Source organism: Aulonocara sp. 'chitande type north' Nkhata Bay, linkage group LG16 (assembly GCF_057382095.1).
Source record: "Aulonocara sp. 'chitande type north' Nkhata Bay isolate Kocher_YH1m ecotype deep benthic linkage group LG16, A_spYH_male_GT1.1, whole genome shotgun sequence".
In the NCBI taxonomy this organism is placed as follows: Eukaryota; Metazoa; Chordata; class Actinopteri; order Cichliformes; family Cichlidae; genus Aulonocara; species Aulonocara sp. 'chitande type north' Nkhata Bay.
The window spans coordinates 31,463,451-31,481,099 of NC_141359.1; the positions used below are offsets into that span (position 1 = coordinate 31,463,451).

A 17,649-nucleotide genomic window follows, 5' to 3' on the forward strand; every position below is an offset into this window, starting at 1 on the left:
GTCCTCCTCACTGCTGGGGCCCCGTGGCTGTGCAAGCAGATTTTCTACAGTGACTAGTATTGGTTTAGCGATTCTTTTGAATTTGGCGCCATCATGTGGTTAAAGCGAAAAATGTCGCTTTACAGAAAAGGCTGCAGCAGCAGAGTAGAGGTGAAATTAGTTTGTACTAAAAGCATCAGTTTGTATCTTTTCATTTCAACTAGCGAATATTTGAATTTATTAAAATTTCTATGTAAACATGAATGCGTGACAATTATTTTGGCAAGAGAAGGTTTGTGCTTGAGAAGTTAAAGTCCAAATATGAAGGTGAAAGAATGAAACCCAGTAAGAGCAGATCAGCACAATATGTTGCTGAGTAAGCCATCAAGGCCGTATCAGATCAGTGTGATTGTATCACCTTATATTACTTTCTTTTCTATCCCACAAACAGACTTTATGCATGCATACACACTCACACTATGTTTTAGTCGTGCTATAGGCTAAATCTTATTTAGCCGTATACAAATGAGCTGGATTTTTGTCAAGAAAAATTCTTACATTAAAATGAAACATGTACTTCTAAATTGTACACTGAATACCTGGTGTCAGGTGTATTACAAATAATTAAATCATAGAGTTAAGTGACCTCTTCATATGACAACACATCCTTTTACTGGCTCTCATTGAAGGGAGAAACTGAAAGAGATAAACCAAAGGAAAACAATTAAGAACAGTGATTTAATACTGTTCCTATATCAAACTTTGCACTTTAGAGCCACCAGCATTTGATTTGAAATGTTTCAATACAGGCAATCCTCTCTTTTTCAGGAAAACAGTGTAAACAGTGCCCCCTCAATCTTTACTTCACATGTACCACAAATACTTTTAATGGTGTGCTGGCTGCGCACGTGCAGGTTTAACTGCCATGAGGTGGATCAAATGTCACTCTCCTGAACATTAAACTCATATCAGTTTTCCTGCTACCTTTCATAACACCTGGATTTCAGCCATCGGGACTCTAAAACTTCTAAAAGTTCCCTCATAAGAATTTGTAACTAATTAAGTCTTTCACTCAGTGGCAATGTTGCAACCACACTGTCTAATCAACAAGGGTGTAAAGCAGGTCAATATGTTTGAGTCAATGTTAAAAAGTTATCAACAAAATGATAACACACGAAAGGGCAAGCTTATACTTTAAATTCTGAGGTTAGTAAGGGAATCATTTTGAACAGACACCTGTTTATATTAGTAGCATTCACCTGTTAAATGAACATTTCCAGAGCTTTCAGCTTCCAGGCTCCTCCTCTGTGGAACCTGCTCCCAGTTTAGATTCAGGAGACAGACTCCCTCTCTAAGTTTGAGACCAGGCTTAAACGCTCCTTTTTAAGTTTATTGTCAGGGCTGGTGACCCTAAATCCTCCCTTAGTTATGCTGCAATGGGTCTAGGCTGAGTGTTTCTTCTTCACTCACATTGTTTCATTCACTATGTGTTTGTACACCACTCTGCATTTAATCATTAGTTATTATTAATCTCTGGCTCTCTTCCACAACGTGTCTTTGTCCTAATCAGAGGATGGTGCTTTGGTAAAGAGGCAGCAAACCAACAGAAAACTTCAACTTGGAGGGTGTTTCAATGATTTGGCACCATGCCATCTAGGTGAACAGCAGAATCAACTTCACAGTTTTGTCAGTCAGCATGATATCAGCACAGCCTTTTTGTTTTTTCAGTTTGTTTGTTTGTTGATTGTTATGCATGTGTCTTATTTGCTAAAATGCCACATGGCATAATGTGGTCAAGGTCAGGAACTATAATATAGTCCCGTTTGTATGATGTTTTATTACACTGTCACAATTGTTTATTGTTTTATGATTGTTTATCTGTGAGCACGGAGAGTGTGTTGCGTGCCGAGGCTTTCTTGTCGCAATAGCATCTAGCCTTTTTAGATTTTCAAAAACAACAACCCTTTCACACATTAAACAGACTTTACTCTGCCGGCTCCTCAGTATAGCCATTGTATTTCCAATTATATAAAAGTACTCAGGTTACTGCTCAGTAAATCCACACATGCAAGGAAATGGATGTCATGTGTCTTGCATCCTGGATGCTCTATGCAGGTTCTATACTCACATAAAAAGTATTTCCAGTAGTGAAAATACATCTGGCACAGACAATGTCCCCTTTTTTTTGCTACTAGTGAGAAAGTGAATCTTTCCAACTTTGGTTCTTTTGTGAAAATGTCTCTGTCAGTCCATTACCAGTGTCAAAGGGCCGGTGTTCTGTATCAGGGTGACAATTCCTCACCCTGTTTTCAGAAAACAAAAAGTCTTTGGATAAGAGAAAATATGTGAGACCACAGTGGCAGACTTCCCAACAGTTTACAAAAATATTCTAGTTCCAGTTACAATAGGGCTGGTAATTAATAGTCATTCAAGTTCAAGGAAGGTGAGGAGAGTAGTCACGCCTCAAGAGTCCTTTACAAGTATAAATATCTGCTCTTCAAGTGTCAGTAATCTTGAAACTGCCAGGTTTCTGCATTTTGTCTTCTAATCACGTCTGAAGGCTAAAACATATTTTTTCTTTAGAGCCACAGAGGACTATGGAATGAAAAGCCTGCTGTCTAAGTTTCAGTAGAGATAACAGATAATGCCACAAAAATGTCATTTTATGAAAAGCTGAAGATTTGTCTGCCAATGATGAGAGTTGATTTTTGTTTTTTGTTGCTTTTTTCTTGCACAGTAATTTTACACTTCACTTCAGTGGCTGCTAACTTGTAATTGTTTCAGCATGTCCTATTGCAAAAGAGTTGAAATGCAGTTCATGTGAAAGGTCAATGACATCATTATTCAGACTTTAGGACAATAAGGCTTGTTCACTATAGTGTAAGTCAAACATTCCCACTGTTAAGTTGGCTGTTGTGCAGAGAAAATGTCTAAAGTGTTTTGACTGTCGATGGATGGATGGATGGATGGATGGATGGATGGATGGATGGATGGATGGATAGGGTGCCATTGTTGTTTTTGCTGAATCTACAATCCTGATTAGTTAGTTACTTACAGAAATTTATTTTTTAAGACAAAGCGATGTTTACACAAAGGTAAAATTCCACATAACTGTTCTAGTATGTGTGGGTTTACGTGCCACCACTCTCACTTGTAGGTTATAGGTAAACTGGAATAAAGGGCAGGCTCTCATTATATAGATAGTTTTCTGTTATTTAAAGAACATAAAGCACACACAAAGCAAATAAGGACCTTTGCCCTTATTGATAATCAGTATATGCTTTGCCACCATGACTTGCAACTCCTACTGACTGCTAGAGTTTGACATTTAACCCATTAGTGTTCAACAGTGAAATTTCATGGATTAATTTAAAGTGACTAAAACGCTTGCTCGGCTGAACAAATACGTAGAGGCTAGACTGAAGTAGTTTTTTTTTACAACATCCTTTTTGTTACTTATCATTCAAACAAACACAGGTGCAAACAGACACACGCATGCATGCAAACAGTCAGGAACAAAGTATTGTTCAGTTTTTCTTGTTCACTCAGGAATAAAGTAAACCAGGCTTTATGGACCACAAAGAACACAACCACAATTATTTGATGTCTTATTATAGCTGGATAATCATGGGAGCCTGCACCTCTTGTAACTAACAACTAAAATGAGATACAATACAAAAAAGGCTGCAAATCGAACTGCAGTTATATCACGAGCAAGGATTTCACTGGATTTAACAGATTTGGATTTAAGGCGTGCAATGAAATGAATACCACATATAGTCTTGTATTTTTATCAGTCAAACACAAATACATGATTTTGTCACATAGTGCAGCCACATGTTGTGTCAGTACCCACTGGAAATTTTGTGTTTAAACCCCTAACAAGAAAACAAAAACACACAGAAACAGTTTTCAGTCATTTAGGATCGAACAAACAATAATCATTTTTAAAAAGCCTTCAGACTAAATGACTGCAACTTAAGACTTCTCCAAACAGGGTGCCTACATTCTGGATTGGAACTTGTTTCTACTGAAGAAATTATTTATTTAAAGATGGTCAACAATGTGGCCAGTAGGGAACCCCTCCAACCCACTAAGACCTCCTCCCTTTCCCTTTAACCCCTTCTTTTTTATGTAATAACAAAATCACTGCACTGAAAGTTATAAAAGTATGTGTGTAACCCTGAATCGATTCATAATTTCCTTGTGAAAACTGCAGACACAGCGAGCCACAGCACATTCCAGGACATGGGAATTTGTTGCTGTGACTTTATTCCAGATATTGTACTCTTGTTCTCTATAAATCTTACCGCTCTAACAAATATTTAGCACTATGGTTATTCAAATCAGCCTCAAGCAAGTTGTAACCAAAGGTAAAATTCCTTACATATGTTGTTTCTTTGATAATATCAAACCCCTCCAAGAAGAAGGGTGTTGGTGTCCTATTACACTTGGCTTCGCACGCCATCAGTCTCATTACAATGGCTCAAGGTTTGCGTGTCTGGAGGAGAGAGAAAAAAAGAACTCCCTTTAGCCCACATGTGCCGGGGGTTTTTTTTTTCAGGGGGAGGGGAGAAGGAACATCCAAAGTAAATAAAGATGACTCCGCTCAAACTGGCAGGCATTACATGCAGTGTGTGACTTTCTGATCTTACTAGAGTTTGGCGGTGGATACGATTATAATTGCTGTTAAATCACCTGCCATACAGGTTAGCATGATAAATGTGTTGAGTGTAAGCGGACTTCACAGGACACAAAAGAATGATTAACAGGAGATGGAACTGTGCATGCTAGACTTCCCCCACTTCCCTCCCATAGGAATCCCTTCCCCGCCTGTCTTCCTGTTGTGTAATAGGCCAAGCCCAAATGCAGCCTGAACTTCCTGCAGAATTTAAGCACACACACACCCCCTCCACTTGCCCAAATACATAAAGCCTCCACTACGTCTCACACCAAACCAGCTTGCAGTACAGAGAGGAGGCAATGAGCAATGGGGTGTGGTTTCCTACTCTGGGGCTGCTGGCCATGCTATGCTGCTTCAGCATGGGGCCGGTTCAAGGGGGGAAGGTGCTGGTTGTGCCTGTGGATGGAAGCCACTGGCTCAGCATGAAGATATTGGTGAAGGAACTCATCCGCAGGGGCCATGAAGTCGTAGTGCTGGTGCCAGAAAGCAGCCTGTTGATCCAAGGCTCAGAGAGCTTCAGGACAGAGATTTACAAAGTGCCTTACACCAAAGCTGAACTGGATGGATCTTTCAACATCTTCCAGAATGAAGTCTTCCTCAAACCCGCAGAATTTGAAGATTTGATAGTGAATTTGAGGCGACTGGTCAACTTTACTTCACTCCAGGTGAAAGGTTGTGAGAGTTTGCTGGACAATAAGCCTTTGATGAATCGACTGAGGGAGCAGGGTTTTGATCTTGTGCTTACAGACCCCTTCCTTCCTTGCGGGTCTGTCCTGGCTCATATGTTTTCCATTCCAGCTGTTTATTTCCTTCGTGGGCTTCCATGTGAGCTGGATATGAAGGCTAACAAGTGTCCTTCTCCTCCTTCCTATGTTCCAGTGTTTTTCTCTGGAAATAGAAACTCGATGACTTTCCCAGAGAGAGTAAAAAACTTTGTAATGTATGGTGTGCAGTCCTACATTTGCACAATACTCTATCCTCACTTTGATGATCTAGTCAGCAGGTATATAGGAGAGATTTCAACTTATCAAGAACTTGTCAGCCACGGGGCTATCTGGCTTCTCAGATATGACTTTACCTTTGAATGGCCCAGACCTCTCATGCCAAACATGGTGTTAATTGGAGGGATCAACTGTGCAAAGAGGGCTCCCCTGCCAGCGGTGAGTATGTGAATATATGAACGCAAGTGTAAACAAGCACATGTCACGTCTGGATGTAATCAAGCCAAATCACATATGCTCAGAGCTTACTGAAAAGCAGAGAATCAGCAGTCATTAGTTTTATATGGAAGAGGAGGTCAGAAACTTTTCTAACAACAACTAACATGAACTGCTTAGTGAAGTGATCATTCACATTAATGCTTGCTAAAGGGTTCTGGGACTACAAGAGATCTGTTAGTTTCAGAAATAGAGATGCAAATTATTTTTGACAGTTTTACCAAGAAATGAGTTATGATACTAAGGCACAACTGGTTTTTCTGCTCTTCTGGAAAACAAAGAAAATAAATGCAGATTCCCGAACAGTGGCCAGAATAGTCTAGGAAGAGAAGTGAGAGGCAGTGTTATGTCAACAGAGATCAAAAGCTGTACAGAACCAAACGGTTTGTTTATACACAAACAAGGAGGCTACAATACACAAACTGGTAATCAAATGAATTCTTTTTAGTATATTTTAAAATAATGCATAAAAGCTGTTGGAAAAATGTCTTTGTTTTAGATTTTTTGTCTGTTTTTTTCCTCCCCTCTCTGCAGGACTTGGAAGACTTTGTGAATGGTTCAGGAGATGACGGCTTCATTGTGTTTAGCATGGGTTCAGTGGTGTCCACCATGCCTGAAGAGAAAGCAAAGCACTTCTTAGACGCTTTTCGAAAAATACCTCAAAGGGTAATGATAACCTGAGTAGCTCACTGTACATCAATGGAATCGATTCACTTTTTTATACTTCTGTTTAGGATAAAGCTGGTTAATACACAAGATTCAGCCACACGAGCCACACAAACATTTACACAATACCCAGAGATTTTCACACTGTGCAATGAGGCCAAATGTCTAATCGGATTAAAGTGCAGGACTTTGTCCTCTGCCTTGCCTTGCTCTAAACATACAAAACCCTCCATTTATTACTTATGTACTCTGCACAATGAACAGAGATGGTTTTATTTGTGTTTCAGGTTGTGTGGAGATACACTGGTGCACTACCTGATGATATACCCAAGAATGTCAGAGTTATGAAGTGGTTACCTCAAAATGATCTCCTAGGTATGCATAGTTAAGTGAGAAAATTATGGTGTGCTGCTGTAATATCACACCTTACAAGCTAAAAACATATGACACTGAGATGAAATTATCTACATGTGATTCATGGTTGATTTGACCTGTAACCGAGTTTGTGTCTGTGCTCCCTAGCCCATGCCAAGGCTAAAGTCTTCATCACTCATGGAGGCTCCCATGGTATCTATGAAGGTATCTGTAATGGTGTGCCCATGTTGATGTTTCCACTTTTTGGAGACCAGGGAGACAACGTGAATCGCTTGTTGGGCCGTGGCGCTGCTTTGAAACTCAGTATATACGACGTGACAACTGAACAGCTACTGGGTGCGCTAAAGAAACTTATCTATGACAAAAGGTGAGGAAACTGGTTATTGAATTGAAATGCACTGAAGAATGCAAAAAAAAAATGGTGATTAACATATTTATTGGACCCACATCATAAAAACAAGACTAAAATGACTAAATTTATATTTTTTATCGAGTTGGCACACTGGAAATTAATCAAGCATAACCTTCGACCACTAAAACTACTTTTCCTGTTAAGGAACGCAAGTTAATAACTTTAAACCTACGTGGACGTGCTTGGTGAGTCAGTAACTGGAAAACATTAAACCTTTAACAAAATATTACCTGTCCTCAGGTACAAAGCAAAGATGATGGAGCTTTCAGCGATACACCTAGACCGTCCCACTGAGCCTGTGGACCTAGCTGCGTTTTGGACCGAGTTTGTCATGAGACACAAAGGAGCTTCGCATCTCAGAGTGGGCGCTCATGATTTGAACTGGTTCCAGTACCACAGCTTGGATGTGCTGTCGTTTTTCGCCGTCATTCTCATAACAGTTGTGTGGATGACAGTGAAATGCTGCCGATTTTGTATCCGCAAGTGTTGCAGGAAAGGAACTGCAAAAAGAAAATGTGAATAGCGTTTATATTCATTTGCATTCTTTAATTTTTACATATTCAGTGACAAAGCTAATGGTTGAAACACTGCACTGAACTTTCAGCTGGATGTACTGTACGAGTGTTTTATGTGTGAAATCTCAGCCAAAGTGCTATTACCAGTGTTGGGTAAGTTACTTTAAAATAGTAACTTAGTTACATTACTAGTTACTGCTATCAAAAGTAACTCAGTTATTTCAAGTTACTTGTTACTTTCAAAGTAACTAGTTACTAGGGAAAGTAACTTTGCTTTTACTCAGAATTCTCTTGTTAATGTGTTGCTTCCGTAACTGGATACCCAGCAAGAGTGCCAGTCTTCTAGCTTGCTTACTTGCCACAAGTGCACTGTGCCACCTACCAATAGACAGGAAAAGATAATGTGCATATTTCCACGAGAGAAATCCCACGCCTGGACCGTCGTTGACCGCCGCCATGATTCTAGCCTACGTCACAGCGTCATGTGCGCTTTTTACATCCAACACGAAAACTGCAGTCGTGGTGCTTTCGATTGTACTATGAACTCGGAAATTCTGCTTTCTGAATAGGAAGATGTAGGTAACACCAGACTGCAGATGAGCTGCATACAGGGCTGGACTGGGACAAAAAATCGGCCCGGGCGTTTTGACTGACCGGCCCGCCATTATTGGAAAAATCATAAAGCCTTTGAATGAAAACAAACGCTGTTGTGACATTGATGTACACTGTTTTGATCTATCAATCGTTTGTTGTAAGATTCAGATAATTATTTTTTAAAAGCTAGACATTTTAAATGAGAATAAGAAAGAAAAGTATTTCTTTGTGCCCCCCTTTCCCTGTTAATGCCCTACCTGGCCCCCTGGCAAAACTTTGCTAGACCCGCCCCTGCACAGTTACCAGCTGTCAGCTACCTAAAAAAGGATCCTGGTGTTATTTGTCTCTCAGAAACAGTTCATAACTTCCCTTCAACTTATTCATGTCACCTAAAAGGTAAACCTGTTTCTCCATCACCTGTTCAGCTCTGATGATTCAGTAAGGACATCTCCTGGTTTCCTCTTCATGTTTCCCTCTCACCACATATCCAAAACCGATATCATGACCAGCAGCTTTTACAGCTGTGGCTCCTGCAAACATCAGCTGATACTAGAAATTAATATTAGATAAATTCTAACAACAGCTGATCAAGCTTAAACGTGCTGCTGTTGTTTAGCGCGACATCCACTGGTTTCTTCTTTCTGGCACGAAGTGGGCGATAAACAAACAAGAGAGAAAAGCCGATCAGCTGATCACTGATCAGTTTCATGATTGAAGTAGAAACGGGAGAGGGAGGGGGAGAGAATGAGAGAAGAAGAGGCAGCTGTGCAGCGTAAAGACAGAATAACTCCAGCTTTGTGTGTTTTTCATGCTAGCTGAAGTACGGGGCAAACTGTTCCTTTTCACCTCAATACCAAACGAAAATATTACGAAACGCTCTCTGAATATGGAACAATTCGGGATGGTTGGCAACTCTAATAACTAACCTTATGAACAAAATAAAGTTTAACATCAGTAACATCATAGCACCCACCCAGCATGCTAGCTAGTACGCAGCTTAATGTAACTGACTGTAAAAAGTCAGCACAACGAAAATAAACTCCACCTAAACTTGGTTTATATCTGACCCAGATAGACTGCAGGTCACAACTTCTTACCTGAAGTTCAGTTCACCTGACACTCGGACAGGCGGCCGCTTCGGGTCTCTCCTCCTCCTGCCTCCCCTTTCCCTCATCCACCTGCTGGCCTCCACCACTTGCTAATATTACTGAATCTGTGGAAGCGCCGCGATAGCCTCCACACGAAGTAACAAATAACGAGCCTATCTAAATCCCAGTAACGTGTTCCTGATTTTGGCATAATAACTAGTTACCGTGCTCGTTACCACAATAATAACGTAGTTACTGTAACGCATTACTTAATAACGCGTTAGTCCCAACACTGGTTAATACTGACTTTAAGAAGTGAAATATAATGATGAATGACATAATTCCAGGCAAATAAATGATGCTTTTAAACAACTTATGTGTGGATTTAATTGTAATATTTCTGAAAATTTGAGAATGTTGTACATGGAACAATACTTTGAAGACTGAGGGACCCTTCATCAGTCATCAGTCATTCATCGGGATTGTTGAGTGATTGGATTACTAGTGCACTAAATGGCTGAAATTCTGTTCCTTGTTAGTAAGCAGAATCCCAACAACTAACAAGACAACATTTCTAGTGTTATTTACACTATGTATTTGTTAACTGGCATCTCTCCCAGAGAAATAACTCATATAAAAACTGAACTTATCCACTTGTTTAACAGAACAGCTGACTGAAAGAGCCTTTTTTACTCTCCATATCAACATCTTGTAAGATTATTTCAAAAATAAACCATAAAACCTGGAGTTTTTACCTTTGAAAGGCAAACATATACTTTAGTTTTCAAGAATGTACCAAAGAGGCTGTGGCCACAAGTGGTCGCTGAGTGTTGCTCACTGTTAGGTGCAAAACAGTGTGACAGTAACCTCATCTTTAAACCACGATAATGAGAGTGCCCGCTGTTTTCACTCTGACTCCATCTCTTTGATTATAACTCAGGAGCCAAAAGATGTGTTAAGAATGCAACACTGGCTCTACAGCGCAGTCCTGCCAAGAGGTTTTCAGGTGTGTGAACGAGGAAGAGAATGTAAAACCTTAGAAACTAATTGTTAGGTATTTTAGTACCATGGGAGCATTTACTGGATATTGTTTTATAGTGACATTATACAGGAAAACTCTGTCATTCAATAAGGCCCCTTTGTTTTAGTTATTTTTCTCTTTGACCCAAGAATTGATGTGTGAGAATCACAGGCTGGTACAAGGTTGAAATACCACAGAGATCACTCCCTCAGCTCCATTAGTTTCTAAATCTCTTAGGAGACGCCTGTTGAAGGCCAGATGGTTTGTTTCAGAATTCACTAATGAAAGAACTCTTTATTTCGTGCCTTGAAAATATGTCGCTGAGATAATCATAATTGTAGCTGAACTGATAAACTATACAAAGGGTGCTTCTTCACCCAAGGTGATCTTGGTCTGTACTGGTTTAAACTGAGAATCTGCTGACTCATGAATTTTTCCCTCTATATAAACTGTTGTACTTGAGAATAAAGTTGAGTCGATTTGGGAAGACAACCTGAAGCAGTCTCTGTTTTCTTGTTCTCCCAAGCTGCTCCCGAGCTCGTACTAACACGCTGAATGGCATGCTTGAATGTTACTTGAGAATATATTTGACTGTGTTACAGATTAAGGGACAATCTCTGCTGATAGGTGAAGGTACAATCTCTGCTGATAGACGCCCACGCCTCGGAGGAAGCCGATCCACGGATTAGGCCCTGGAAGCCGTTTCCTTCACTAATCATGACACAAATATCAATAATAATGAGGACATTCAGGCTTGTTGGGACATGTGCTTTTGACAAGTCAAATTATTCAGTTTCTGTTTATCTGAGAAAAAATTTATGGCTTTACCACCTGTGTAATTGGTGTATGACTTAATTTCTTTACTTGTACAGACAAATCTGAATGAACACAGAGCGATGTAGTTTAGTAAGTGAAACTAGTATTTTAGTAATTCCCCTGTGATTAACTGGAATTTCAATGTGATTATATTTACCTACATGTATTTAAAGGTGGGTAGACTAGAATAAAGGTTGTAACAAGTCAGTTTTTTTGACAGGAAACAAAGAAACTATACTAGAAATTTAAAAAATGTTTTAAAATAATATTCAAAATTCAACTGGTGTGTAACTAATTTTAAACACAGCATAAGGTTTTCTTTTACATAACCTAAGGACTAAATTTTAAGTATTGCATAAATTCAGGTATTTTACAGGAAAGGAAACAGATGATCAAATGATGCTGTAATTTTAAGCAGTGCATTATTTCATGTTAATTTGGAAGAAAAACAAACTATATTTTCCCATCTTGCATTTTGAGTAAGCTGCACTTTTTGTTGTATCAGGTCCTGCATGTGCAACAAAGTTTTTAACACCCTGACACCAAAGTTTCCGTTGTGGCACTTGGAAGCCTGACGGCAAAAACAGTTAAGGGGCTTTGCAAGCCAAACTTTTCAGCTTTTGCTTCAGTGCCATCATGATCTACTGCATCACATGCATCTTTCTACAAGTCTCCCTCACAGGTAAGATAAGGTCATTTTTGAAAGACAAGTGAATAAAGCATATTCCTTTACTTTATATAATTATAAGGTCATGAGCAAGAAATGGGCATGATTTTGATATAATCAGTATATTGATTCTACATTCTTTTCTTATGTAAGGGGCTGCTGAGAGCAGTATAATTGGTGGCAGAGAAGCAAAGCCCCATTCCAGACCTTACATGGCATCACTCCAGTATCAAGAACACCATTCATGTGGTGGGATGTTAATCCGAGAGGACTTTGTTCATTGCATTCATGGCTTCTCAATCATATGCAAACATTTGAGGTCAGTTTTCCCCTGTGAAACCAGTCATCTGCATAGAACGTCTGAAAAAGATCCCCTTAATCTCAACTTAATCTCAACTTAATTCATATATTTAAAAGATACTTCCATTTAGCAAAATAATTATAACACTGTGATACGCGAACATACCAAGAACGAAACAAATGTGTTCTAAGAAGACTAGCAGATACACATTCATTTGAACAGGCAGGGTATTTGGGTTTATGCAGTTCTGGGAAAAAGAGTAGCACTTCAGGCACAAATCAAAGGTGTTTAATCAGGTCTGACAGTTTCATGTATGGAACGCGAAAGTGAAAACAACACAAGGATCCTAACAAATGTGTGCTTTTTACTATGTTTTAGTTTATACTACCACTAGATGTTGCCAAAGTCACCAATTTTTAAACGTATACCAATGGGCCACAAACTGTGGAGTGGCCTCCTCTGGTGGAGCAAAGAGCTACTGCTGGGATGTTCGTTACCAATACATTCATTGAGTTATATTAGGAAATTAATGAAAAACTGCAGTAAATATATTTTAGAATTGAAAGCATCAATTTGATTAAAGAGCTCCCAAACACTGTGGATTAACCAGTTTATAGAAACATAAACCTTACACTTTGTGGTGGTCTAATGAAAGTAGTAAACTAGTTAAAGAGCATATTTTTAAATCTGCAACATCTGTCTCTCAGTCACTGCATGGTCCAACCACACTCTCTTATGCTGGTTGGTTAGGCCTCTTTTCTGGCCAATGTGGACAAGTACACTGTGTGCTTGGCTGAATACTCTGCTGTTCTCTGTACTGTATTGTAGAGGTTTCCTGTGGATATGTTTTGTACTCAGGATCAGATCTGTTTCAGTTCTCAAGAAAACTGAGACACTGTTTAGACAAGTGAGTGTTGCTCACAAATCAACACTTACCTCATCCTTAAACTATGAGGTGAGAGTGCCCACTGGTTTCACTCTAACTCCGCCCTTTTGATTATGAGTCAGAAGGTGTGTTAAAAAGCAAACCTGGATCTACAGTCAGTGACATTTACACTTGTAGGACCATGTGCTGTTAAAAAGATAAACAGTTCTGTTTCTGTTTTGTTTGTTTTTTTCAGGAAAACCTTTGTGGCTAACTGGTGCATGGCTTTTTACCCATACAGACAAATCTGTATTTATACATACAGCTATTTAGTTTAAAAAATAAAACTAATGTTTTAAGTAGTGCTCTTAGTTTTCGGTTTATCCAACTTACTCTTTGCAAATATTAGTTTGAATGAAATGTTATCAGTGTCAGCGTTTTCATTGCCTATCATCTTTGTTATTGTGGTGATCACACAGCAACTATAATCACATTTCACTCTGTGGTAGCCTCTGCTTGCTGCGATCATGTGGCTTTTGCTAGGTTGGTTAGCCCATCTGACTGCTTTCTATATATTGGGATCATGTAAAACCCCTTAACCGCTGTAGTATTATATCCTGTTCTTCAGGAAGCAGCTTGAAAGTGTAAACAAAGTTTCTGTATTTTACAGCATGTGCAGTAAAAAAAACAAGTGTAGATCGAGCCGTGCTAGATTTCCCACTAATTCCCTGATGTTACAACAAGTAATATTTGGCATAATGTCTAATTAAATGTGAGTTATTGGCTTTGTTAGATCATTTTGAACTCGTGTATTTAAAATAAAACATAGGTGTTTTGTACTAGAGCAAGAGTGTTTTGAAGCTTTTACGAGTTAATGAAATGAGGACGGGCTGCCAGAGGGGATCATCTGCTGTGATTATTAAATTTATGTTTCTGTGAAATTTGTCAGTGACACCCTCAATTATGATGAGAGATTGAACACATCTGAGAGAACATAGAGAGTAAATCAAACATCGAAATTTGTTCAGCTGCACAGATTCAAAGGCAAAATGAGAACGTAAACTTCTAACCTTTTGTTGTGTAAGGCAATGAATGTACTGTTCAACTACGTTTACAGCATTTAGTCAACAAGTTCATGTCCTTATAGAGAATGCTGTAAAGACACCCACCAAACTGGGCTTTAAATAATAAGTTATTATTAAATAATAAGTTCAGAAAAACATGTGCACTGTATGTGCACATGTGATGAAACAAAAGAAAAAGAAAGAAAGAAAAAAGGAAGTAATGTGTGTATAGGGTTCATAGTGAGAGGTGTGAATATCTTTGTACACACCGTGGTTACTATGACGATAATACACGCTTTCCATTTCACGATTTACCACCAACCTTCACCATCTTCCTTTAAAATAAATGTGATCGACAGAAAAAAAAAGGAACTTTCATCAGAGCAAAAATTGGAATTATCCTCTCATAGAGGTGTGTGATTTTTAGAGAGGACAACCACAAAACGTAGGATTTTGAATTGAATTAATCTGAATTGCATAAAACCACATGAAGGTGCAAACACACATACAGTATAGAAAAACAATAAAGCATTGACAATTTAACAACGTTTGATGCTATCTTGCTTGAGAAGATGGCTACAGACGATCTTTTTTTAATATGTTTTTTCACAGTTGTGTTTCACATGTAAAGCAGTGAGCAGGGTGTGATAGCAACTCCTGCCCGTGCAACAACGTTTTTGACACCTGCCCACAGCGTTTCCGTTGTGGCAGTTGGAAGGCAGACAGCAAAAAGGGTTAGGGGGGCTTTGAAAGCCAAACTTTTCAGCTTTTGCTTCAGTGCCATCATGATCTGCTGCATCATATTCATCTTTCTACAAGTCTCCCTCACAGGTAAGATTTTTGGAAGAGATATAATTAAAGCATCTCACTTTTCCTTTTTAAGGTCATAAACAAGAAATGGGCATGACTTTGATATAATCAGTGTATTGATTTTACCTTCTTTTCTCTTGTGAGGGGCTGCTGAGAGCGGTATAGTTGGTGGCAGGGAGGCAAAACCGCATTCCAGACCTTACATGGCATCAATCCAGTATCAAGCCCAACATTCATGTGGTGGGATACTAATCCGGGAGGACTTTGTTCTAACGGCAGCACACTGCAAGTGAGTGCAGGGGCATTTCTTTTGTTTTGGGTTTCTTTGTAAATCAAGAACTAAAGAAAAAAAGTCCTAAAAATTGGTATTTATGTAACAATTACCCCCCAAAAAGTTAAGGATTTTATCTATTCAAAATATATCACTACTGAGTTATGTTATAAACACAGTTTAACACACATGTTGTAGGTCTCCACTAAGATCCAGCGGCACATCACTTTCAGACTCACCTATCTATTCAGCAACACATTGTGTCCTATGACACAGGCATTTTAACCCCAGAAAATAAAAACCACACACACACAGATGTCGGTCTAACTATTTCATAATACTGTAAAGATGATTTCTCAGCCCAAATTTGTAGAGTCGTGAGCTTTGTAAGACAAATGGATGCAAACTACACTGATCAAATATCCACCACAGCATAACAGTCAAGAACTCAGGTTTTTCCTTGAATTTGTCACCTGTTCAGTATTTAAGCATATTGTAACCTGGCTGAAGAAAATTTGCTGTTATGAGTGTTTCATGGCTGTACTTTATAAACCTTTATTTTTATGTATAATCAGTGTAACTGTATGAGATTTCAGGACATAAAAATGTTAGCTTTTTTCAGATATGACAACAGCGGTCCTTGCACAGTGGTGCTTGGAGCACATGACATTAGCAAGAAAGAGAAAAGTCAACAACGCATCAAAGTGGCCAAGTACTACCGTCATCCAAAATTCAACGGGAAATACGATTATGACATCATGTTGCTTAAGGTAAAGCTAATAGGCCATCAAATTTCATTTTAAAGCATTTTTGTGCAGTGTACCTATTCACAGTTAAAGCTTTGTTATGCAATTTCACACTTGTGCTAGGTAGCAGGTGTGAGTGTGTGTTAATTGCTGACCTTTATATATAGAAGAAACTCCCCTTTCAATAACACGTTGATGTCTTTCACAGTTAGAAAAGAATGCCACACTGAATAAGTATGTGAAGACCACCGGACTACCTAAGAAGAATGGGAAAATACCTGCCAATATTAAATGTTATGTGGCTGGCTGGGGTCGGACTGGAAAAAATATGCCCACCTCAAATGTTCTAAAGGAAGCCACAGAGAAGATGCAATTCAGCAATGAGTGCAAAAGTATTTGGCAAGCATATTTTAATTCTAATCAAATGATATGCACCAAGTTTACCAAGAAGGATGGAGGAGTTTGCCAGGTAATCAAATGTTAAAGGCAACCAGTACACCATTATTAATATTCAGAAAAACTAGTTTTTGTTTTTTATTCATAACAAGAAAAATGCAACGTTTTTAAAGACGACTTAATCAAGTCTCTCTGCTCTTTTTTTTTTATAGGGCGATTCTGGTGGACCACTTATTTGCAACAAGATGTCTCAAGGTTTAACAGCTTTTACTTTGGCAGATGATTGTAATAATCCAAAATATCCTCATGTCTACACTAAAATTAATTTCTTCATTCCCTGGATCAAGGAAAAAATGAAAGAATAGAGGAGTGTTGCATGAGCCACTAGTGAGTGGAGAAGTGGGCTTTTTTCATTTACTGATTAAACAATTTGGTTGAATGGTCTTTGTATTAAAAAGGAATTCAAAAGTTGAAATGTGTATGTTAAGCATTTGGATAAACACACCTGATTACACGCAGATATTGTGTAATAAACTTTAAACTGTACCTTTTCATTTTCTGAACTTTTCTTTATTTGCCTTTTCAATTTTGATTTCTAACTTTTAGGAACTTTTTATTTACTTTCATTACTTAATGTTTAAGCCAATGGAGCATGAGGCTGGGGTCTGATCACACCATAGTTCACAGTCATTGCATTCGTGGCTTCGCAATAAAAGTGAAAACCTTTGAAGCTGAACAGTTTTGCTTCTGTGAAACTAGTCTTCAACACAGAAGTTCTTAAAAGTTGCCCTTAAACATTCTGTTCCTCTGTTTGATTCTGTTACATGTATTACATGTTTAAAAGATCATTTTTATTTAGCAAAGGTAAGACAAAAATAAAGACTAAGCAAAACTAACTGGACTTGGATCTCTTTGTCACATAATTATTTCTCTATTACCTATTACAGAACAGACATGTGCATACCTAAAACATTAGAAATTTGTTCTACGAAGACTAGTTTTAGTCTGTTTCACACCATGTTTTACAGCACTTGATGTGTCTGCAGCAAAGTACCTTGGGTTCATGCAGTTCTGGGAAAACAAAATACCGCCACAGCCACAAACCAGGCATAAACCAAGGGTGTTTTGTTAACAATCTCACGTGGAATGTGAAAGTGAAAGA

At 38.6% G+C, this 17,649-nt stretch overlaps 2 protein-coding genes across 2 annotated transcripts; both read left to right on the top strand.

The window, feature by feature from the left end:
- Positions 1-4,912: 4,912 nt before the first annotated feature.
- LOC147311868 (UDP-glucuronosyltransferase-like) lies at positions 4,913-9,902 on the top strand. Its single transcript, XM_086266544.1, has 5 exons — positions 4,913-5,823; positions 6,415-6,546; positions 6,834-6,921; positions 7,069-7,288; positions 7,574-9,902. Exons 1-5 carry the CDS (start codon positions 4,963-4,965, stop codon positions 7,854-7,856), a joined length of 1,584 nt encoding a protein of 527 aa, XP_086122670.1. The 5' UTR covers positions 4,913-4,962; the 3' UTR covers positions 7,857-9,902.
- Positions 9,903-14,899: 4,997 nt separating this feature from the next.
- Positions 14,900-17,377, top strand: LOC147311869 (granzyme B-like). Its single transcript, XM_086266418.1, has 5 exons — positions 14,900-15,095; positions 15,219-15,363; positions 15,968-16,115; positions 16,300-16,560; positions 16,700-17,377. The coding sequence occupies exons 1-5, from the start codon at positions 15,050-15,052 to the stop codon at positions 16,850-16,852; spliced, it is 753 nt and encodes a 250-aa protein (XP_086122544.1). The 5' UTR covers positions 14,900-15,049; the 3' UTR covers positions 16,853-17,377.
- Positions 17,378-17,649: the final 272 nt, after the last annotated feature.